The sequence below is a fragment of the Embiotoca jacksoni genome, unplaced genomic scaffold (genome assembly GCF_022577435.1).
Source record: "Embiotoca jacksoni isolate LCO1_2020_lvr unplaced genomic scaffold, fEmbJac1.0.p SCAF_17, whole genome shotgun sequence".
Taxonomy (NCBI): domain Eukaryota; kingdom Metazoa; phylum Chordata; class Actinopteri; family Embiotocidae; genus Embiotoca; species Embiotoca jacksoni.
Window position 1 is genome coordinate 10,980,429 of NW_027185307.1, and position 25,735 is coordinate 11,006,163.

Genomic DNA, 25,735 nt, shown 5'->3' on the forward strand with positions numbered 1-25,735 from the left:
ATTGAGAGGGGAATGGCTCAGCACCAGAAAAGGAGAAATCTCCCTCTGCCTTTTTACTTTCAGCTGAAATAACATTGATAGCTTCCGGCTTGCATCCTTCCCTCTTTTTGGCTCCATGTTTTGGTTTGCATCCTGCTCGATTCAGTCTTCATCTTTGTCTGTATTTCACATCAGAATCTCATGTCCAGATTATATTAGTTGGAGAGAGGGGTTACAGTTTTAGAAAGTTGAATACTAGGCTTCAATTTACTAAATATAATTTGATTTTGATAAGAGAGGCGTAATTAATATTTAAGATTTTGGAGACCATTGATGGTTGGCATTCTTCTGTTGGTTGTGTCTTATAAATGTTGATATTGGTGATAAAGTTGGAAAAAAAGTGAAATTCACTTGAATAGGTTTGGTGTTCACATTTAATATAAATAAACTATAGTAGTGCAGTCAGATAGCTACAGTATAATCAGACTGGAGATCATATGAGAGGGACTGTATATTGGAGAAGGTTGATGGTGTGAAGTAGGAGAGAAGATAACAGATTGCATGTGGAGATGTATGCCATATAGACGAAATACAGCGCCATCCATCACCTGATGGGCCCTGTGACAGCCGACTCTACCCTGTATGACTTACTGATCACACTGCCACTCCTGCAGGAGATTATCACGGTGTGAGAGGACAAAATTTGGCCTTGAATCTATTTCCCCATGTGGTTGGATTATAGTCTTTTAATCTACACAATACTTTATCGAGCCTCTAATTACCCGTGTAAGCCCCCTTAGGATAAAACATCCCACAACAGAATCCGAGGTGCCTGAAGCAATACAAAAACTTCAGGTCTAAACACTATAAATCACAGACATGCTGTATAATAATGACAGCTGGGTACGCATGTGCTTACATGTTGAGGAATATATGAGATCAGTGATTAATCCCTTTTGCATGACCAGTGTATATCATACTGCTGTTAAAGCTTCTGCGTTGCTGCTGTTTTTATCCCAGCTCGGCTTTGATCATTCACAAGGACCTTTGCCCTCCCCTCTTTCATGTCACTGTGCACATGCAGGCGTACATTGTACTCCAGGCCAGGGCAGGGGACCGCTGCATTATTCATACGAATGCCATCACAATGAGTAATTGAAGCCATGAAGAGGTGGAGGGGGGGAGGCTGGGGCGTCTACGCACCTTCTCTTTCTGCCTCTCAGTAGCAATTGTTTAGATCATTATCAGTGACCTCTAAGTGTGATCAGTGCAGACATCAAGGTAAGACTCTCCATTTGAGGGTGAAGTCGATATCAAAAGAGATTGGGGAGGTCAGTGAGAGGACGGACATGAAGCTGCACTACAGGCTCGTGGTGGTGATGCCAGTTTCATATGTCTGTTAAAGAAATGCCTTTTTGACATTCAGACATAGGAATCCATTTCCTAAATATCTGCTATGACTGATTATAAAATAAATTCCCCTGCAGCATTGTGGGAAGTGGCGTCCATGTACTCATTTGAGCAGCTTAAAAGTAATGATATGGAGCATCCCATAAAGCTGTGTGCCTGGTTTGACTCCTGCCATAGATCTTTTAGCACGTCATTCTCCTCTTCCTCCCTTCATTTCCGATCTGTATCCCTACTAACTTAAATAATGAAAGAAAAATTGCCCAAAAATATCCTTAAAAAAACAAACCTTATGATACGAAAGACAAACACGTGCCACATGCAACATTACAGGTCACATCACTTATGATTTAATAAAAACATAATTTGCGGTTCCTGCCATAAGTATCATCTCCACGAGATGCTTACGAGTAAACTGCTCATAAAGTGTCTCATTAATTTTGATCACTTATTGAATTCTGCTGCACATTTCAATGCTTGACATTGCTCAAGCAAATTATGAAAAGATGTAAAGTTTGGTTCTATTTACTTCCTGTTTGCCCCTTGTGCTCCATGTGAAGCAGTTTATTGGATGTTCAAAACTCTTGTGCATACAGAGTAATGATAAGTGATACATTTCTATGCTTTTATGAATGTATGCATTTCCTGTTCTCTCTTAATATTCAACTGTGACCCGCTGTAGCCTTTATGGTAATGTGATGACATTCCATTCAAACTTATGCTGCTGCGTGGGAATTGGTATAGAAATGTTTCTTGGTCTGATTTTAGTCGTGACTTATGATACTGTTAACTTATAAAAATATTTAGACCTCATCTTGCAGGAAGAAGGACCATTCGTGACAAGGAAAATAGCATTATCTTCCTTTACTGTGAAGGATGGCCACATTCAGACAGTTTGTAGTCTATTGAACACTTTAACTCCAGCGCTTAAAAACTTTGAGTACACAACCAAAGGAACTAGCAATGAGCTGCCATCTACGTAATTTCGGTATCAAGGTAACACTACCATAACAAAATATAAAATTACTGTAATTATTTCAACCTGACTGACATATTAATTAACGAGGCACAAGAACAGTAATAGTACCAGTATTACAATATGATCGCCATCACCAGATAAAAGATCAACCAGAAGATGTCTGGAAGATGTGGATATGGTACACTTACACTTTGGCCTAATTTGTTCTTGTTTGTGTAACTACTTCATTTAAAAAAATTAAAAAAAAAAATACAATTATTATTAGTGCTAGATGCATGCAAATGTATAAAAATAATGTATTATCTTCAGAAAAAGAACATTTTAAGATACAATTTATATTATATGCACAGTGTGCATACAGTATGTGTTTATTCCAACTGCATATGAGGGACTACATGAGTGACAGAGCAGAATAATCAAACTACTGGCTGGAAAATCAACGTGTTTGGCTTCATTCATATTTATTCATGCCGCATTCAATAGTCGATGAAAACATCAACTGAATATGTAAAACACTAATCTAAATGCTGGAGAGCTGATTGTAACGATGGGTGGATTCAAGTGACAGCCCACAGGGGAGGAGTGAGCGCTCTCTGTATATCCCAGAGCCACTTAAAGGGTGTAAACACGGCCACACTAATGAACTACCCCTGACTTGTGCAACCAACCAGTCCTCTGCGTGCCACAAACCATTAAAACTACGACCGTGGCATGAAGTAGGGAAGTATTTTGATGCATGCGTTGCGGCGTGTGTAGGTGGTGAGGAAGGAAAGGGATTAGCAGGCATGACGCGCTCACCCAAAGACGTGTTTAACCAACACTCTGCTTCATTTCTTCCATCCCTTTCTTGTTTGCTTGTCCCCTTGTGACTTTGCTTTATTCCGTCTTCGTGCACAGATTTCTGCATGTGTTGATGGTTAAATACGCTTTTTCTCAGCTGCTGCTTTGCCCTTCATGTTTGCTTTGTTACATTTGTGCTTTCAGTAAAGGGGTTAGATGTCCGTACCAGTCTACAGACAGCAGAGATTTGTGTTTATCTGGCCACAATGGCATCAGGTGGAAACCATTACGTCAGAGCTTTCTTCTGCAGGTAGAGAGGCGGTCCAATTTTTACCATCAGCGCATCAACAGGAGGCTGAGAGATAACAGGCAGGCAGGTTCAGACGATATCAAACTCAGGCAGGCAGGCAGGGGGGAAAAAAAGTGTTTGCTGAAGCCAATTTTCTGAAGATGTGTATGTTTCAGAGAGTGTTGAAGTAAACAGAAACAGAGTGTGGAGACGTGAATCCTGGGGCTGTTTGGTGGCGTGAAAAATGGTCTTAGCTGCGGACGAATGAAGAAGATTCAATACCTCAGAGAGAGAGGAGAGTCGAGCTACAGGATGGGAGAGAGACAGAGAGGAAAAGAAGGAGAAACAATAAGAGAGTGAGAAGGAGAGCCCTTCATTCAAAATGCATGAGTCAACCTGCAGGGCTTCTGCAGCTCACCACTGCAGGTGAGAGCAGACACACTTGACACAAAGGGCACAAAGGACACATTAGCACACTAATTAATAGTTAGAGTAGATAGTTAGTTACTGCCTCATACACACACAAGTGCCCACATGAAATTATAAGAAAAAACAAATACCTTTCAGTGGAGGAACAGTGGCGTAAAATATAAATTCTACATAATAAGACTACATTGTCTTCTGAGCCAAGGCACAGCACTACTCCACCCACTGTATAATCAATATTTACCTGACAAATTGCTTTAAAAAAAAAAAAATAAATAAATAATCAGATTTTCTATTAATCAACAAGCTGGTTAACAAATCATTTTTAATTATGACCAATATTCTGTAAATGGTAAGAAGTATTTAACAGTTTAGTCATCCATCAAACCAACCAGTCAGATGGTCATGGTTTTAATTAAAATGTGACACGCCCAGTTGTGGTCTCCGAAATCAATCAGTGGTTCACATCATGAAACAACCATTTCCTAAATATAAAGCACACAATTTGAGTAAGACTGGAGGATCAGACACACACATGTACAAAACTCGATAGGCCTACTGAGCTCTTATTTTGTTTTAAAAAATGACCAAAGGACCAGACAGAGCTGCAGTGGTGCATTTCTGTTTGAGTCTGTTTGTGTGTCTGTGCGGTTGTGCACTTGTGTGAGCTCTCATGCCAAATGCACACACAGTGCCTCACTTTGAGTTTGCGCATGTGTGTGTGTCAACTGGATCTGGGCGAGTGAGTGTCTGACTGCTGCTTTGATATCCTTCCCATTGGCAGCCCTGATATGAACGGCTGCTTTGATCCCGTTTGAATCAGACAGCATCACCTGAGTTCCTCTGCTGCTGCTCTGAACAAATAGCCCAAAAGGCACAGAGACAAAGAGACGGGATGGGACAGAGGGATTCCTATTGTGTTTCCAGTTGTGTTGGTTAGTCTGGATCAACGGCTGTTCAGGAGCTACCTGCTGCAGGATGTCCTGAGGCATTTCTGCCAACAGCTTAGTCCTGAACTGTCCATATTTGTTATCTGGTGAGGTGCAAATATTTTTTTTAAATACAGATCCATAATATTCTGTATGCTGCTGTCTTCAGCAGCAGAAGGTGCACAGCAAAGAGTCATGGATGCCTGTCTGGTGTTTCTTTATGAGAAAATTGATGCAGGATGCTTGATTTTAACACCTGAAAATTGCAACATGGTGTGAAATGAGTATCTTCCTGCTCACTTTTGACCGGAAATGAGACGCCACACTTGACAACATTGTAAGTCTCAAGTTATGGCAAATGTTTGACTTTCTGTAATTACTTCAACAAACATGATTTTTGGAAGGATTTATGAATATATCGAGTAATTCAATTTAAATAATTTGCTGAAAAACTTTCTTCTTTGCTAAAATACCACCGAAAATGTCAAAGAGCAGTACTGTTTACAAAAAAGCAGAACCAAAGCAAGAAAAATATACAAAAACTTCCCAGACTGCACTGTCACAACTGACCATGGAGGCAAGAGGACAAGCACACAGGGAACTAGCCAGCACCAGCATACTAGCCCCAGAAGCCCAGGAGCTACACACTTAATAACATAAGATGATTTTAAACAAATGAGATCAAACAGCACTCGTCGCTCAGGTGGGAAATCATGACTAAACAAGGTGAGCGGAGTGCAGTCAGCTCTGCAGTGAAGCGCAGACAAATTTTCATTTAAAGCGCTGAAAAATGGGAGAGAAGGTGCAATGAGACAGAGGCCTGCAGCGATGCAGCCATTGATATGCAGCAGAGCCAGAGAGAGTGAGTACAATAAGGGTGTGTACATACGCAGCATCTGAGGTCCCTCAGAACTCCAGCAGTACAGGGAAAGTAGGATACGTACATTAGCATATTCCACTAATTGTTATTCATTTACGCTGCCTCTATTTCCCAGAACATTAAGTCCATGAGTGAGATGTGTGTATTATATTTCCCAGTATGCATGTGAATATGCTATAAAGACAACTAGTGAATAGCTGACGGCCCTGTGACGTCTTTTCAAAGAAAGTTCACACTATAATAATAGTGACTTCAACTGAAAAAAAAAAAAAAAATCAAACTTCAAATAAAAAAACACATTAATGGTAATAAGTGCTGGTTTTGAATGACATTTTGACATCTTGTCACAGTAGGGAAAGCACAGGCGCTGATGGCTCAGGTCCATTAAGTGTTTCAGTGAACCATGACTGTGAACCATCATCATGCATAAAAGCAGGACTTCCAGACATTATTAACACAACCCTGCTTCCCCCACTGTTACAAGTCAAAATGTCTGGAGTGAAAAAGGTCAACACAACAATCTGACTTAGTGGTTAGCTTTACACAAAAAAATTACGTAAAAAAATTTCCCCTCGGGGATTAATAAGGTAACTACCGAGCTATCAGTAATTTCACTGATGTGTTATCAAATGTATTGCAACAATTAAAGTATAACAATTCAACTGTTAATAACTTCATTTAAAAAAATCTACTTTTAAAATATTTTTTGTTGGTTAATTGAATATTCATTAACAAATGTTAAGTCTTTTAATTTACTTAGTTTCTGTTTTTTAATCCTCCTCCTTTAAAATTTTTGTATGGTCCATATTTCATTTAAACACATATCTCCTTAATTTAAAGGGCCCATATTGTGTAAATCCAGATTTAGATGTTTTGATTATGAAGCAGGATAGGTGCTGAATAAATACTGTCAAAGTGTCATAAAGCTAATTCGACAGAGAAATGAACACAGCCCATCACCCTCCATCTGACTGGTAAATTATGACAAATGGCCAGTAAAATATAATTCAAACGCATCATTGATCCACGACTTAATCAATGTGCATCTTGCTATGATTACGATTGTTTGTAGCTCCACTGTGTCGAGAAATAATCCATGTTGTTACACGTTCTGATGAGTTACATCTGTCTCACTCTGTATTTAGCATGAACTGACCCGATCCTAACGCCAAACAGCTGGATTTCAGTCCTCTCTGTGTTGTTGTACACTGTAAAAACACCATACAGGGACTTAGTGGGATCAACTAATCTTTTATTATTAGGCTAATCTAAATATATAAGTTTTAGCTACAGTGAAAATGTAAGTGCAAAGAAAATACGAGTGAATGTGTGATCTAACTGCTGCTGATGGAAGTTTAATGAATTTGTTTTCTCAAAGTACATGAATAATTAACTGATGTGTGAACATTGAGCAAACTCAATCAATATTACTTCAGTTTACTCATGGAGAACTGACGTGTGCTCATTTAATTGATCAATGTATTTGGTTTTACCTTTCTTTTTAATCCTTCCTTTGGATCCTTCTCAGTCATTTTGCCTTTAAATGTTCCCTATAACCCTCCGTTAAATTCAATGTTAACATTGTCTATAGAAGTAGTGTAATATTAGAAAAAAAACTAATATTTCACTTTCATTAAAGGGGCTTTTGGGTTGACAGGCGAGGAATGAGCAATGAGTATGAAAATCCTGCAGCGTCAATATCTTCTTTCATGCTACAGAGAGTTCACAGTGGCAGGAGATCAGACAGGATGATCTGCCAGAGGGAAGGACGAGGGCGCAGCAGTGAGAGAATAAGTGAGGGGTGAAGTTAGAGGAGGGGAAGAAATATTACTATTCATGCAACACCTTTTATATCACATCATGCCGAATTCTTAGAAAGATGCAGAGGAAAAGAGGAGGATGAAAAGCAATAAATTGTGATCTCAAAGTTTAGTGCAAGACACCAAACTTAATTCTTAATCAGAAAGCAGGGATCTATTTCATTGATGTGCCAATCATGGAGCTCACATCCTCTCCTGCCAGCCCATCAGGACATGAGAGATGACTGGCTTCACTGTGGGGCGTCTCCCACATGGAAGATGTTTTTGATTGATGGCATCTGCAGAACCAGCTGCTGTAGAACAGAGCCAATAGTGAGGGAAAAGAGATTCGACATGCACATTAAAATTTCTATTTGAGTAAATCAGTGAGCAGCTGAGGTACAAGGTCTTTCCTTTGTAAATGTTTAGATGGATTCAAGGTCACAAACTCAAAGGCCACGATTAAAACATAACTTATGTAAGTTCTCCTTTGCACTTTAGGTGGGAAGAAATGTAAACTATATTGATTTTTCAGCTATTGTGAGGGCAGGAAAGAAACATCTTGACATTTCTAAGGAAACAGTGTTTCTAGCCCATGTCATTGCTCAACACATTACATTTCATTTAAATGCACGATGCTTGCGAGCTAGTTCAGGCAGTCAGCTGAACCTGCTCCCCTCTGCATTGTGTGAATTTGGCGGTCTATTTAAGCTGGAAAAACGCAATTTGTCAACAATACTGCTGCCTTGCATGTATGTTCAGCCCCAGCATCCACCTGCATGCTCCAGGGGGGGTCAAGATATTTGCTCATCTCTCACCAATCTCTCATATCTGCGGGGAATGATGAGGCTGGAGCCCAGACGCCAAACTCTCACTATGTTCTGCTGCTGCAATGAACATTTCAAACATTAGTTGTCTGACTGAACTTTTTTTTAATGTTCACCCACACAGACACTGAACCAAATTACCAGCATGACACTGTCAGTCACAACCAAAAATTGAAACCCACCACTAATGTAGGGGGCAGAAACCTAATTACAACTTACATTTCTTTGTTTTTTTTGTGCTTTTGACACTTTGAGCAATAAATACCCAAGTCAAAATAAATACCAAACATATACAACTCACTAATTACCTTTCATGTGAATAACTACAATTCGACAATCTAAGATGAGTTATCAGGTACAAACTGCACCACATATGTTCCTGTAACTTTTTTAACCTTCTGGCACTGTTTCCTCCATCTAAGATTTAGACTCAAAGCAAATCACTGAATTGAATGAAACAGACAACTATAAAGCAGTATTAGTTGGTGTCACAAGCTGCTGAGTGGAAGTGGCTTTGAGTGTTATCTGTGTCTTGCTCAACTCTGTAGCAACAGTTTCTGTCTCCGATCTCACTAACCCACAATAAAAACAACAAGAGCTTTAACTTCTGTTCTGATCCATAGTCAACTTACTGCATAAACCGATTTAGGAATCATGAGATTTCCAATCATCTCCGTGATGCAGGCTTGCTGCGTGAGCCCTGTGAGCCACAAATGACCCCATACACGTGCACCGCTCTGGCATGGCAGTCGGTCTCCTGGATCAAGAAATGACGGGGATTACCTGCAGGTACACATGACAGGAACTACAGATTGTGCTGCTGCTGTGTGGCTGTTTTCACAACTGTACCTGGTGCTGGTGCTCAGATCAGAGGTGTAACTGATTCAGTCTCACCCACCTACACACACACACACACACACACACACACATTTACGCACATGGAGGAGGCCTGGGATCTGGAACCTGACCAGTGAAATCAGAGAGGCATTAATGACTCACAGCAATATCAGCAAAATAACACACAGCGGTATTCACACGACTGGCAGGAATTAGCACACCCACAAGAGGGGACGTTTTCTTTTTGTGTACTCACATGTTTACCTCGATAGCAGTGATTTATCACATGCTATGAGACCTCTTTCCCTACGGAGAAAAATACTTTCATGGAACACAAGGGGTCACACAATGGAGAGCGCTTACAATGCAGGCATCCACACAGTCACACACAAACACAGTACACACACACTCAAAGTACTGGGCACACACATACACACGGAGTGAGATTGCTTCAAGGCTGAAAAAACTCAGCAGTAATTAGTTTTTAAAGAAACTCTTGCACAAATTGCATTAGTAAACTTCAAGCACAGCTTCTGATTTAGGCTACATTTCAATTACTGAGAGCAATATACTTAAAAAGAGCTTAGTGAAACCTAACTCAGGACCACCAGGAGCCCAAATCACCAATGTGCTTTTTGTGTGCGTGTATTTGTGTGCATCTTGTGAGATTTTTTTATTGTGAAAGCCTGCTGTCGTGGCTGACTGTGCATCAAATGCAAATCACCAACAAGAGTTATGATCTGTTGGTGGCTCCTGTGTCAGCAGGGTTGGACACGCGACAAGGCCGCAGAGGAGGAAGAGAAGAGGAAGAGATGGAAGGAGAGAGGGTGATTAGTGGCTCTCCTTCCTCTGCCTGCAGCTCATACTGTAGAAAAGAGGGATTTGCAAGTTGGTTCAGCTGCACTCTTCGTTTTGATGAAAAGCTTCCTGCAAGTATGGAAATGTTCAGACACTCATTTTAGTCAATTTTGGGTGCTGATTTGAATAAAATGATTCTTTATAAAAACCTAAGTAAGTTAACATGTAAGTAGCTGTCCCTGCAGCACAAAATATTCATTTTCTTTAGCACTATTACTGTCTTGTGTGATTTAGAAAGTTCCAGGCGACAAATTGATAGCGCAACGCTGTGATGAATGAGAGGGGAGACCTCCATTCTTCACCTACTGACGCTTGCAGCTTGCTGTTTTGGCTCTTTATTAGACAAAAAAGTCCAGCAATCCATTGTTACCGCAGCTGCTAAGAACCTGACGAAAACACTGAGCAAACAAGCTGCAGGACACAAAGCGACACAGACATGTAAATGTCTTATTAAAATCGAGACAGTGTACACACATTTCATCTGCAGCCTGCTGCTGGAGGGCACACCCTCCCTGTCTAAGACTAGTCTTGCTCACCCACACTGATAAAAATACCCCTGCAAGGAGGACAGAAAAAGATCACACTGTGACTTGCTTCCTCTGGTAGCCGCAGATGCTTGTCTGGCAGCAGCAAGAGAGTTCACTGAATTTTTAGCACTGGTGTATTTATTAACACACTACTATTGTTTTGGGATCATTTTGAGATATTCAAATTACTATTCATGTGCATGAAATAAAAGGAAAATCTCATGCCTAAATTTACAGTTTGTACAGAAGCCTTAATATGGAGCGATATTAATGGATGGAGGTAGATAAACACATAAGGTCTGATTTAACCTCTGGGGACAATGGACAATATTTCGGGGTTTCCAGAGGACCCAGCAGATATTCTGGCCAAGACTTCCTCTTTCAGTTGCTGGTTGTTGTTTACAGTCCAATTAACAACTTGAAACACAACAATGGAGTCGAGTTGAGACGCAACTAATATCTATAAGCAGATATCTGCATATGAATGCACTTACATTTAAGAATAAAATAAAAATTAATAAGTTTAATTGTTGCCAGACGATAGCCGATGGGTTCCAAGATGACATTACAACAAATGCTTTCTGCCTCTTTGGATTTCCACACAGAATATTTACCTGCATTCAACCAGAGCCCAGGTCAAATCGGATTAATCAATACTACTTGGACTACAAACGGAAACCAGAAAACTTCCCGTGCCAAACTCTTGTCCTATTTTGTAAAGATTCTGCATTATTATACCGATTTGTGTTTATACAGAGGAAAGATCCAAGGAAAAATACATTTTTTTCATTTCCTGCCTCTCAAAATTGTGCATGAACAAGCAAATATTACAGTTGTGCAGATCAACCTGTTTTAGTATGGCAGAAAAGCCAGAGAAAATCAAAGTTATAGGATCAATTTACCTTCAATAAGATGGTTTCAATATTAAACCTTTTGGACAAAATAGCAGCATTAGACACAAGGAGACTTAACCAAGCAATAAATGATCCACAATAATAAATGGATGTTGAATCTACTTAAATTGATTTCCATACCATGAGAAAAGGAGCATTTACATGATTAGAGCAGATCTGCACATCTCTGTGTGGGGTGATGGTCTGATCAGTAAGTGCATTATCTCTTACTGGACAAACTGCTGTGACTGACAACTTTTGTTAATCCCAACATAGCTACTATCTGACTCATCAATATAAACTATCTGTATGCTTCTCCTTAGAAATGAAAACAAACAGCAAGACCTCCGGTGTTCACGTATAGTTGATGAAATTGGACAGGATGTGCTGCCTGTCACACCATATAGATGTGACATGCATATAAGCAAAAGTGGTTGTGTGTATTTGAGAGGTAGCATGTTTAGCAAACCACCACTTAAATGCTACGAGCCACATTTTAGTGTACGTGGTCGTTAGCTTATTTTTTAAGATCCCTGAGCCATTCAGCTACGTGGCCTTTAGAAGTTGGCAGGCCAGTCGTAAAGAATCAAATTAAATGTGGACTCTGTGTGCGTGTGCGTGTGTGCGTGTGCGCGTGCGCGTGTGTGTGTGTGCGTGTGTGTGTGTGTCTGTCAGCTACGCGGTTACACCACTGTGACAGCGCCAGAGTTCACTTAGGCTCACATTTGAAATACGACAGGCTGTTAATGTGGCACTATAACTGCAGCAGTGAGCGTGTAAATGTGTGTGTTGGAGTGAATTGAGTGGCATGTGTGCGGGTCTGTGTTTGCATGTGTATTCACAGGATGCTTGCAGTTTTTCCTGCAGTGCACACACACCGATCCATAGTAAAACAATGTACTTCCATGCATGGAGTATTAAGACCTGATTAAAATATTTTTGGAAAGAAATGTAGTGGCAAAATATGCAATGACATTGAATTCACATTAAGGTTTTGTTCTTGTGGGTGAATTCAGTGTATAAGCCTTTTGTGTATATGCAGAGTAAAGTATAGGGCTGCGGCAGATGCCATAATCTCCTCACAGCCATGCTCTGGGATGAGATTATGAAAGTGGAAAGAGCAGTTAGTCACTTTAGTTTATTACTATTTCTCTGCACACAAACACACACACACACACACACACACGCACACGCACACACACACACACACACACACACACACACACACACACACACACACACACTGTATATATAGCTACATAATTCTAAGGCCTGAAAAATATATTTAGAGATACAAACAGCAGTCCATTTCTGCAGATCAAGCAGAGAAAAGTGCGGTAGCTCAAATTTTAATGTGGAAAATGAAGAAAGTATCAGGTAGAGAGAGGGAGGATGTGACAAAGAAAGGAAGACTTAGATTGTGAAAGAATAAAAAAATAAAAAAAAACAAGACGAGGAAAAGTCTAAGTGAAGCAGAGATGTACTATGCAAATGCAGAATCAAAAAGAAAGACGAACAATGCAAAACAAAAGGCATTTTTAATGGCATTTAAACTCTTGAATAATCAGGACGCGTCATTTCCTCCTCTGTCATGTCTGTTTCATCCTCCTGCCCTCTCCATCTTTCTTTCTCTCTTGACCTTCCTTTCTTATCTCTTTTCATCTCCCTCACTTCCCCTTTAACATTCTCCCCACTGCTTTGGGTGAGAAAACAAAACAAGTTTCCACTAAAAATGTTTTGACATCTCTGATAAAACCATTGCTGTGTGGCACGCATGATTGTATGAGTGTGTTTGTGTGTCGATGCTGTGTAATTCAACCAGACTGCAAATGGGCATGCTTGTCCCACTCGCTCAGGAGGCAAAGCTGTGTTTAGTGCATGTGTGTATGTGTATGTGTGTGTTACAAGGCTAGAAGATGTCGTGGCTGCGTAATCACAGAGTCTTTTCTCCTCAGATACCATCTGCCATCAACACGTCTGTGGTTGCCCCCATTATAAGTGAAACATTCAGTCAATGACTCTATCCATCTCAACTACAGCTGCTCTTAAATATAATCAAACACACATAGTCGATGCATGTGCTCACATGTCTGCTTGCGAGCAGCCATGTGTCTGCTGGGATATATATGCACACATTCTTATGTGTGAGTGTGTGTGTGTGTGTGTGTGTGTGTGTGTGTGTGTGTGTGTGGGTGACTTCAGCCTCTGAGTGTGTCCATGTGTGCGATGATTACAAATCTGCTTTCCCTAGATGGATCACACTTGCAAGCAGCGTGGCCACGCTACTGTGAATGCTGATGGACAGCCGGTGCAAGTGAGTGAGATCATTTGGCAGTCAGTTTGCCTTCTTTGCGAATTGTTTTTTTTTACATTTAGATTCAGCAGATCCCTCAGAAACGGTTCAAAAAGAGCCAAAAACCAAAGCAGGATGAACGGATCCTGATAAGATGGTTAAATGTTTTTCGACTTTTGATTTTTGACTTGACTTTGACTGATTCTATTTTATATTTTTTTCAGTCATAAAATTACTGTAAATGACATGCAAGAAAAGGGAAAAATTACTTTATTAGTGTCGTGCTTGCTGCATAACGACTCTGCATCCGTCAACACTGCTACAGTCTATTTAGCATCAAATCAATGCCTTTTCTTTGCAATCATCCACTCCAGTAGAAACTCATAGCCATTTCCAAAATAATGTTTTGGGCTCCTCTCGCCTGAAGCCCAACACTTGTGCAAGCTGTAAATCACTGTTCTAAATGACACGACTCCACCCAGAGAGAGTAATTCATGCTAAAACCAGATTTAAGCCTGTTTAATGCGCTAATGAAAAGTGCTGTATTCATATGTAGCTGGTAGTCGGCAATGTTGTGACATCAGGCCCATCTGTGACTCAGTCTAAACCTCTAATGAGAACATTACTGAACCCCCGGCAGAGACACACAAACAGAGAAAGACGGACGGAAGGAGGAGAGCGCGAGGGCAGAGATGCAAACCTCACCACCTCTTTTGACTGTCATCGTCCCTTTCCCTCCTCCTCCTCCTCCTCCTCCTCCTCCTCCTCCTCCTCGTCTTCGCTGCCTCTCTTGCTTCCACTCCTGCTTCCACTCCTCCCTCCCGTCTCATACACCAGGACTGAGGGCAGCAGGTCTAACTCGATACACCATGCAGCAAAATCAATAAAAGACAGAACTAGACGGAGCTGGGGGACTGAGACGAAGAAATAGGGCCAAGTGGAGAGGCAACACATTTTTGGACAGCTTTGTCATGCTCTGTAATCCTGCCCACCTCCAATTAGACTAACACACAGTCAGTAAAGCTTAAATGCACCACTAACACACATATTTGTAATTTCACTGCAATATTGTAATATTTTATTCTGAATGACAACGAAAGCGCAAAATTATAACTGTTTCATTATGGAAAATCGTTGTTTAGGGAAGAAATCAAACAGAGGAAGCTCAGGAAGACCAAAAAACATGACAGTCTGAAAGGCAATGCCACATGCAGCTCTTCTCTTCCACATTCAAGTATGTAATCACATCATGCATATTCACATATCTGATATTTCAAGATCCAGATTGATTTTGGCATGACTCCACAACAAACTGACTCGCACTCTCCTGCGTATAGTACTAGCAACACCCCACCTTACCTGCCCAGACATACAGAGTTTAATATGCATCCGATGGTGAGTCAGGGCACTAGAACAACTCCCAAGGCTTTGGACAGACAGGCATGCATAAATTGTCTGAGCAGACACATGTAGACTGAGCTCATTAGCAAATACAACCATCTAAAGCGCATTCCCCTGCCTCTCGTGCTCCTTTGATTGTTCGCTCTGCAAATGCTAAATGTGCATCCTTTTCTTTGAAACCATGACTTTGAGTTTGTAAATTTCAGGCATGGGGAAATAAAGCAGCGAAAGAAAGAGAAATCCATGACATTCAAAAAAATGATGTCAAAATGAGAAAACTTGGAAGAAAATAATCTGACACATGCCACATTAGTATCTATATTCCCTGCCTTGCTGTGTCAATATCTTTTCCCAGCAGTATACACTCTGTCTCCCCCATTTTACACATTTGCCTCAATACTCTTTGCTCTCCTCCCCTTTTTATTACCATTCCCTTAACAGCCCCGTATCGTCTTTCACCTTTGCTACATTGGCAATGTAAAAAATGTATGAAAACAGTTTTATTTTCAGTTATTAATGAATATAGTCAAGTATGGAACAGTCGTAAAACAAAATCCTAAAAAGACACAACACCCATCCTTGCAGCGCTGACTCCATGAAAGTCCGCCTTTCCCTCTCATTCATTCACTTTTCCCTTCACATCTGTCTCCCTCAATGATAATGTTCCCTCAGCCCTCTTCCTCTCTCAATCTCCTTTTTTTTTTATCCAATAAACGCCCATTTAATTTCCCCCTCACTTTAGTGTCCTTCAATCAACCATTTCACAGCTCCCCTCACATGTCATGTCTTCATTCATTCCTCTCTAATCTCCCGTCTCTGCCGTGGCTGAGTATTGTGAATGTGTCTGTGTGTGAAAACACTAACCTGCCCTTCTGGCATGCCGAGCAGAGCCAGGCTTTGTCCCTCTTGGCGTAGGTGCAGCAGGTCTTGCAGATGTTGTACTGGCAGTCCAGGCACTGGCGCTTGGGGTTGAGCAAGAACGTGAAGGGCGCGCAGCAGCGGATGCAGCAGTGCTCGTTGAAGCGGTGCTGCTTGGAGAGGATGGAGCATCTGCTGCCTTCCTCCGCCAGCTCCTGCTTCATCTCGCTGAAACCGAGAGAGAGAGAGAGAGAGAGAGAGGGAGAGAGGGGGAGAGAGAGAGAGGACGGGGGAGGGGGAGTGAGAGGATGGTGAGCGTCTGGTTGAGAGGTAGAACAGGAAAACGGCTGAGGAGGTGAAGCAGAATAATTGAAGAAGCTGTGGCAAATAAAAAATTAAAGGGGGAACGGGATATTAAAACAAACCATGGGGAGGGCAGAAGGGGTCATGGGTTTGGTAAAAACATTTTCACCCCCCCACCTCCCACCCTCTATCTGTCTAACACTGATTCTGTGGAATTAACGTGATGGCTGACATTTCAATTTGGGAGGACCTGTCATGCCTTGTTTGCCCACATCAGTCAAAAGACAGCTGAGGAGATCACGCCATGCGCATTTATAATGTACAATGAAGCAGCCTTGGGACTTTGTTAATTACCATATTATGTGGTTAAGAATAATAACAACAAATTGGCATAATACTTAAAGTTTAAGGTCAATACACAGAAATCAGCCACAGAAAAAAAAAAAAAATCATTAATAACCAGCCTCCACAGTCATACTGGAGAGCTGTTTGGACACTAGCCCAAACACTTACTACTTAAAACTACATAAAATGAAGGAGTACAGTCTCACTAATCTCAACACCTCAGAGAATTGACTTCTGAACTATTAATTAGACTAACGAAATTTTACCAAAGCTCATTTAAAAACCAAACCAAAAGCCAAAGCTCACACTGGAATTCCAGCAGCTGTCTAAGTGTGCATAATTTTCACATAAATGCACCTGTTTATTATAATGCACTTTAGAAGTATGGTTTTGATATTCACAGTCTGATCAAAGGGAAGAGAGAGATGGGATAACATAGGCTGTTTTTCAGTGTTTTAACCAGCAAAGCAGCTTTGCTATCCGAAGCCTCAACTGTTCACATAAATTATGCACATGGGTTTTTCCACTGTAGGATTTGTGCTGACTGGGCAATGCACCATGGGCAGAGGCTACGATAAATTATGTAATATTTTTCATTTATATCATAAACCAATCATCATCAGTGCCTACTGCATTCGTGTCAATTATATTTAGAATAATGCAAAGCGAAGGGGGGCGCTTAAGTAACACATTTATCCATCTCTGTTTACACTATCAGCCATCAGATGTCATTTAGGCGTGAACGGAGACAGCGATGCAGAGATCAAGATCTTGCTGCTAGCCAGGTGTGAAAGTGAGTTCAGTTCGAGTGGGCAGCGAGCAAATTATTTAAGCTGCTCCTCTATACACCACACAGGCAGGTCACAGCCTGCTGGGCTCTCACTGATCCTACAGATACGTGTCGAATAGAGCTCAAACAAATGCAAAACACAAAACATAAAAAATATTCTTGATACCAAGCCACCCCAAATGTGTCTGAACAGAGCGATGAATGCAACACACTGGATGCAGATGTAAAACACAGGCAACCTATCCTTTATAAAATATTTGTGTTGGCATTCCCAATCTCAACTAACCCACCATGTCAGACATGGAAAATTAAGTGTATAGCGACACAGTGTGCTGAATGCAGCATATTGTGCATTTCCTGTGTGTTATATATGTACATGTACGTGTATGCGTGTGTGTTGAGCCAGTGGGGGCATTGCAATCTCCTGCTTCCCTAAGTTATTAACGCTGCTCCTCAAGCAGATCCTCTACTGCCTCACTGATTGCTTTTCATATGCATCATTAGATGCAGCATATTAACAAGATGAACAAACCGTTTCATATACAGTGTTGTGTGAGAATGGGCAGGGAGTGAGTGTGGGAGTTGAAGGGCAGTGGCAGATAGATACTGACATAAACACACCTGCTGTATATACCGAGATGATCAAAAGAGGTTTCATAGTCTGCAGTCATATTCAAGGTCACAGCTGCTGGGAGATGGAGGCGCCAGTCAAATCAAAACATTTTAAAGAAATATTCCTGCTCGATAATTAAAATGGACTCTTCTGGTCTGAGCTGCAGCATCTTGTACACAAAAGACCAAAAATAAACCAAAACAAAGCAAGCCAAATAAATGCAGCATACTGTACATTTATGGGTCAATACCTCGAAGAAGCAGTTGCCTGGAAATCATTTCCTTCTGTTCTGATTAGGATCAGGATCCATTTTACCTTTCTGTGTCTGTGATTTGGGTTTAATGAACAGCCCAGTTACTGTAGATGTCGGCTAGCTCGGACCATTTAATTAAATGAACGAGCAAATGTACAGATTTATCCAAAGACAAGGGGTGTTCGTCCCTCCCTTTGCATTAACTCATACCTTCGTTAAAGAGACATGAAACCCTGTGCTCAATGCAGAGCAATGACTGCAGATTAATGTGGGTCCTTTAGGTGCCAGAAAAGCACAATTAGCTCCAATAAAAATATAACACTAGTTATATTGTGATTAACACAATGTTCTACTTAACATATAAACTGATAATACAATGTTTAATGTGCTGGAAATACTTACAGAAGTATCTTTAATTAAGAGTGCAAAATGCCTGCTTAGAGCTACGCTAAGCTACAACATGGAGCTTGCAGTAAATTTGCTTTCTCAACTGCTGTTGGTCAAGATTTGACTTAAAACTTAAAGCTTTTTGACCAACATGGTCAAGATATATGTAAAATAAAGAGAACGTCTAAACTGATGATGAAGACAGTGAGATAGGATCAAAAGCTTGAGGAAGAGGTATTAAAAGGCCTGCTATTGTTTGATATTGTTAAAGAGTAGATCTTAACATAAAGTACCGTGCAAACGTTTTAAAGACATTATATGTTTAGATTCTTATTCATCACACATTTTCATAATGAAAGCATTGGATTGTGTCAAAGTCAACCATGCACCGTGTGACCTCAAACGACCAGAGCCATAAAGAGCCATGTCCAGTGATGAGAAGAACAAGTAGTCCCACAACAGATGGTCTGGACCCCACAGAGCCCCAACCTCAACATCATGAGTCGGTCTGGGATTACATGATGCGGCAGATGACATTGACACAGATCACAGGAGAACTGTGGCAACTTCTCCAATTAGCTTTGGACAAGCTACAAATGAAACACCTTAAATAACTGCACACATATGTACCCAGGAGAATGGCGCTGTTTTAAAGGCAAAGTGTGGTCACAACAAATGTTTTGATTTAGTTTTTGTTGTATTTACTGCGCTTTGTATGATGTTAACTGACACACAAAACTGATTTATGGCATTATTTTTTTTAAATCATCCTTAACTTTGAGTGCCTTAAACTTTTGTACACAAATGATTATCTGTGTGATACATTGTTGGGTGATAATGTGTAAGTATACAAGATTCTGACAGATGGAAGTACTAATGCAAAGCAATGACATTATTATTATTTTTTTATATACTATTGTAATCTACTTTAGTACATATACAGTATTTGTATATGTGCTAGTTTTATGTTCAGGTGAGGGTTATTACTCCCGATACTGTGTTCACTTTGACAAAGGAGAGCGGCAGACACTCGGTCATTTATATAATGATAGATACACCTCTGCTGAGTCCAGTGTTGGCTGTGAGCACCTTGCTTATGAAGTGATCCATGCATCATTTAATAATGAAGTTGAATTTTTTATGTTTAAGTCAAGGCAAAACCACACATTTTTATTTATTCAACAAGGCTGGTCTCTCATTTAAATAAAGCCTGTTCAGAGCATGCACTGCAATGATAGTGTGATGATGTTCAACCTTAGAGCTGCAACTAACCATTATTTACTCTGCAAATTATTATCTGGATTAATTCATGTTAATTCATTGTTTCTGTCAATAAAATGAATGAAAATAGTTAAAACTTAATCGGAATTAAATATCTGACCAACAACCCCTCAACTCAAAATTATAAAAGCACAGAAAAACAGTAACTCACTTATACCATAGGAGCTGTAACCTAGTAATGATTGGCAAGTTTTCTTGAAAAATAACTGAATATCAAAAATAATTGCAGATTCAATCTGTTGATCGACTAATGGATTAATCAAAAAAATTGCATCAGCTGTCGTTAAATGTTTCACGAGCTAAAACTGACCAGATGTTATTTTAGTCCTGTCTATAGTCACCTATCCGTTTCATTAAAGTCTGGTGGACTTAAATCTACCAGACTTTAATGAGCACGTTCAGTAAGTTACAAGCTAAAATTGTATGACACATAAACCTTTAATTTTCTCCTGGCATTTAAAACAAGAATAATATAATCAACTACTCAAGCTTTTCTTAATGTCAACGTTATTAACTGCAGTAGCTCTTGACAAATTAGGAACCGCAAAGTTCAGCGGGTGCTGAAAGTTTAAAGATACCAAACTCTTGAATGAAAAACTATTGATTATGCAAATAAATCCCCTGCAGTGTACATGTTGATGGTGCCGTGGGTTTAAGAGTGGAACACAGCACACGCTGAATACTGATTGAGTTTATAATTGAATATCAGAACAGCGTGATGATGTGTGGATTTAATGATACGCAGTGTATTTCTGACAACCTGTCACTGCCGGCCAATATTGTTTGTGCTGGAGATCTATTAACTCGGTTCCTTTTCATCTCCCTCTCATTTTCCATCAAGTCTGCCCTGCTTCTCCTTTTCACTCGCTCTCCTCGTGTCTGCTAGCGATCTATTAAAGTAGTTGTTTTCCCCTCATTTCTCCCTCGCCTCACTGTCCATTTCTCTGTCTCACAGCTGACAAACAGGCCGTCCAGGCTTAAGTTTCCGGGTGAAGTTGAATTATGTTATGGGCAGATTTGTAATCTACTTAATGGCATTTTGCAGCCAGACTAGAAAACAAAAACAAATGCAGTTTTTCTAAATGACGTATCGCCCTCTCAGCAGCTGTTCACTAGTTCAGTGCAGTGTTTGAGAGTTATAGCCCTCAAAACTGATTCACTGATGACCAAGCACACAATTGAAAGTAATAGTGATGAATCAGCTTTGATCTGAAGTAGACACTGCTGTATTTAGAATATGTAATTATTATCATTCATGTGTTTAGAGTAACCAGTTAATGTTGTAGTTTTGTACTTACTTCTTTAATGTATGAGTGTGTAGTTTCATTATACATAAAGCAATGGAAAAATTCCATTAGCTGAACAAACAGTTCAGCTAATGGAAATGCCATCATTTTGGAAGGTATTTGGTATAATTAGATTGTAAAGGCTGATTTGAGTAGGATGTAGATATGAGAGCGACTCAAAATAACTCCAATAACCATAAACAGTATGTGCCAATATATTTTTTAAATTTAAACAAAACATAAAGAATACTCTTAATATGGCAACTTAGAATATTTTACTGTATTTTCATTAATGAAGAATTGTTTCCAAGATTTATCCTGAACGAGACATTTTACTGTAAACAAACTGACTTGTCAGTTGGTGTTTCTAGATGACCACAAACTTAGTTTGGCATTTCTGTACTGAAAGTAATTAGCAGGCAACATTTACATGAACGGCAACATATCTGTGATAAGCTAATACAGTATATCGGCCTGGCAGACTTCTCGGTTGGCTTTAGCGGTCAGTCCTCACAAACCATATACTGAACAACCAAATAAACCTTCCAAAAACTGTTGCGCCATTTCACTCAAACAGGTCCACCTCAGTAATTACCTCAAGTACTTACCGAGATACATCACTATAATTTAATTTTAAAAACAATTGCCAAAACACCAATATGAAGAATTAAGCATGCCAGTGAGTATTTTAATGCAAAATACAAAAGATGTCCCTTTCTAAAGCACTGACACTATCAATGAGAAAGTGAAGGCATGAAAATATTCCCTTTACAAGGCCACAACATTGTAACAGCAGAAATCAGTCACCATTGTATCACTATGTTGATGCAGTTAGCTAAATTTATAAGAAATGAGTGAAAAATTTGCTTTAGAATAATCATCATAACATTAAAATATTAAATTAGCATATTTATATCCAGTCTTCCCTATGTCTTCTTTCCTAAATGCAGGTTACTGCATACATCTAGTTTATCCTGAGTAACCTCTGAGAGCAGTGTGGTCCATGTTCATGCAGAAGGAATAGGAAGTCATTTTTGAGCAAATAGTGAGGAACTATTAAAATCTGAAAAGGCATAAATCGAATCCTGTTTAAACACCGTGCAGGGTGTTGTTAATTTACACTACACATAGATTTTGTTTTAGCACGGTCGGGATATGCAGCTCCACAACAGGAGCACATAACAGTACATAAATGAATGATGTACTGTACAACACCCAGGCTGTCATGCTGAGAATGTTGTTTTGCCATAGATTGAATGATTTCCTCCTGAATGTCGAGCTATACACTATAATGTAGAAGGAGAAAAACGGGGGTAGCATATTGTATGGGGAGTGTGGAAGGCATATTGTAGTATTGGTAACCCAGTGTTAGAATTGCTGAGGACGGGATCGTTAAGAAAATAAGCATACAGTACACCGTAGAGTCTTTGATCAGCGCTTTGATCTGCCTGCAATAGCAGAAACCCACAAACCCAACGTCCACTGTTCACCAGAACACCAGTGCACAGGGATGTGAGCACACACCTGACTGATAGGAGTGTGTTTGCGTGTGCCTATTGAGTGTTTGTGTGTTCATGTGTGTGTATTTATTGATCTGTGCATTTCCAAGTGTACAGTAGCTAAATGCACTACGTAATTGATCGCAGGCTTTCTGAGTGCTTAAGATGCTTTTAATTGAAAGTGGGCTGTTTCAAGGGTGAACATGTTGCTTTCCCTGTTTTTCTATTCTCTCTTTCTCTTTCTCTCCCACAGCATGTGTGTATATATTTTCATTACTTATGTTGTGGGGACATCAATCTGTTTACTTTTGGGGTCAAAAAGCAAGTTTTACATAATATAAATGATTGCATTTTTGGGTGAGGACTGTTTAAGGTAAGTGTCAGGTTTAGTTTAAGTAAGGTTGAGTTTAGTCGAGTAGTAGTTGAGGTATGGTAGAGTGTAAGTCTCTGGGAAATGGATGTAGATCTACTGTATGTAATGTCCTCTGAACTGGTGGAAGCATGACTGACTGTGCGTGTGTGTACTTAGCTCATGTGTGTAGGGGTCCTTTTCTGCTGATATTCAGCCCCAAGAGACATATTAACACACTCTGCTGGTGTGTATGTGCCTGCAAGTGTGGGTTACGTGTGCACATATGCATTTCCATCTTGTACACCCAGTGTGCATTAGAGCTGGTAGAACTCTTATCTGCTCCAGGCTGAAAAAAGCATTGAGATCAGAGCAAATTTTGGCTCAATCGAATCGCAAAATTTGCATTTGGATCCTAACAGGGTGAAGCTGAGTTACACAGATCATCCAACTTCAATGACAGCTCCGGGTGAGAGCAAAGAAAACCACCATAGACAATCTCAACTCTCATTCTCCACTGCAATGCAGTGGCAGACTGGCACATGGGTCATAAATTTCAAGGTAGAGGGTTCGTGACGTTCAGCTATTAGGTTGTTGGCAAGCTTCTGACTGAGGCACAGGTGTGAAGAAGCTGGTAAGCTGAGATGAAATCATTCAGCTTGCGGGCAGATGGCAGATCTCTCTCATGTGCAAGGATACACATTAAAATATCAAACTGAGGGGTCTGTTTCAGAGACGGTGGAATGTTTAACTACCAACAATTTCCATGTGATGAACTTGTTTTTTCTGCTGGTACTTGGAGTATTAGAATTTATCTAGAGATGGACATGTGTGTAACAAAACTCATTCCAATCCATTCAGTCGTTGAGGACTATTCAATGTCACAGCAAGAAGGCAGGCAGCAAGATCACTGGAAATACAACGAATATTTTGACAATTAATGGCTACAAATATTTCTCATACTTACAGCATGACGTAATGGTTATATTAGCACGTGCATGTGAAGGCCAATATATATATCAGTGGTATGTGGCCTGCAGATCATAGACAACGGTTAAAATATTTCTCCTATGGTAGTTTTTAAAACCACAACAGTAAACCTCATGATGACCCTATAGGAAAACTCAAGGGATAACCAAAACCAATAGGATTCATTTTGTAGGATGATGAAAATCTATTCAAAGTTTAAAAGTAGTCCATGCAGTAATTAGAGAGATATTTCAGTCTGAGACAAAGTGGTGGACCGTCAGACCCATGCTGCTCTCTTTAGAGCCATTCTGCTTGAATGACTAAAAAGTGGCTGTCACCACTTTCTACTTTCTGGTCTTGAAACAGACACTAGGACAGACACTTTTAAAAAAAAAATAGCTCAATCTTCTTTGTATTTTACAGAGAAATGTGGCTAATTTAAATAGCATGCATTAATAATCATGTTCATTTTTCTGCGGTGGCCTTGGTGTGGTTTATTCATCTGCTGCATGAATAAAGAGGAGCCACAGACTTGTTGTCTCCTCTCTCTGTTCTGTCACGTCTCCCTCTCTCTCATCTTCAGTGTGTTGAATAAGAGGCACACTGGAGGCTTTTAATGCACAATATTTATTTTCTCTCTCTCTCTCTTTTAGACCACCGCTGCAAATAGTGTGCGAGAAGCTCAAGGAGACCACAGCAGGGATGATGTGATGCTGCGGCTGGTGTTGCTCTCCCAAACTCTCTCTTTCTGCCTTGCTTGAAATGAACTAGGATACACACACACACACACACACACACACTACAATCTTACATACTGTTACAGCAGGAGTAAAAATCCAAGAATTCCATAACTCTAAATGTCAGAGCAGAAACAGCTCTCTCCTGGAGTGTGACAGCCTACTCTGAATACAGATACTACTGTATGTGTCTATGTGTGACATGATTATATTCAATATATTCCCTGCTTTCTGCTCTGTGTGTTTGGATTTCAGACAACTTTGCGTGCATACAGACAAGACAACTGAAGGATGTGATCCGCGTATAGACTTCGCTCCATGGACAGACTTCTACTGAATGTGTATAAGAGCACTGTGCCATAAGAGGAACACCTCGGTACGAGTTCCTCCTACAGAAGACCCCACCACCCCCACCTCCCCTTTATTGCAACTCTTGGTTAGTTGTCACTTATTTTTAAAGCATCTCCAAGCGCACATAAAGACCTACTATATTTCTTCACATACATCGCTTTAGCCCTGCAGGCTTTCCAGCCCGCTGAGCTAAGAGGCATGTTAGTAAACACAATGAGAGAAAAGACACATATGAAGGTATGTAAGCATAAATGGATGTAACACACACACGCGTCCATATAAAAGACAGATGGGGACATACTATTCCGTGACTGATGGGTCTGTCCCTATTGGGACACTGACGTATGATCTGTTTATAGGAGGAACATGGAGAAAGACCAAGGAACAAAACAAGGCTGCATAAAAGTACCCGGTGTTCGTGGGATGGTTCAATGTGCTAATCAATTCAGTTCACCTAATTTACATGTTATACTGTAACTGCAATACTGTATTAAACTAATTAACCTGTCTGACAAAGTCTGCAGACAATCCTTTCACACAAGTGATGCATTTGATCTGCAGAGATTTCCACAGAGCTTACAGCTATAATTACCTGCATTAGTATAATCTG

The 25,735-nt window shown here is 40.2% G+C and overlaps 1 protein-coding gene across 5 annotated transcripts in view; it reads right to left on the minus strand.

The window, feature by feature from the left end:
* Positions 1-25,735, minus strand: part of myripb (myosin VIIA and Rab interacting protein b) — a 107,995-nt gene that overhangs the window by 41,196 nt on the left and 41,064 nt on the right. For 4 of the 5 annotated variants that reach the window (XM_069151591.1, XM_069151593.1, XM_069151592.1 and 1 more), the window contains exon 3: positions 15,969-16,190. In XM_069151591.1, the coding sequence (XP_069007692.1) occupies positions 15,969-16,190 (222 nt within the window). Of the gene's footprint in view, positions 1-3,163; positions 3,306-15,968; positions 16,191-25,735 lie in introns of those variants that run through there. The other variant, XM_069151595.1, reaches the window with a different exon arrangement.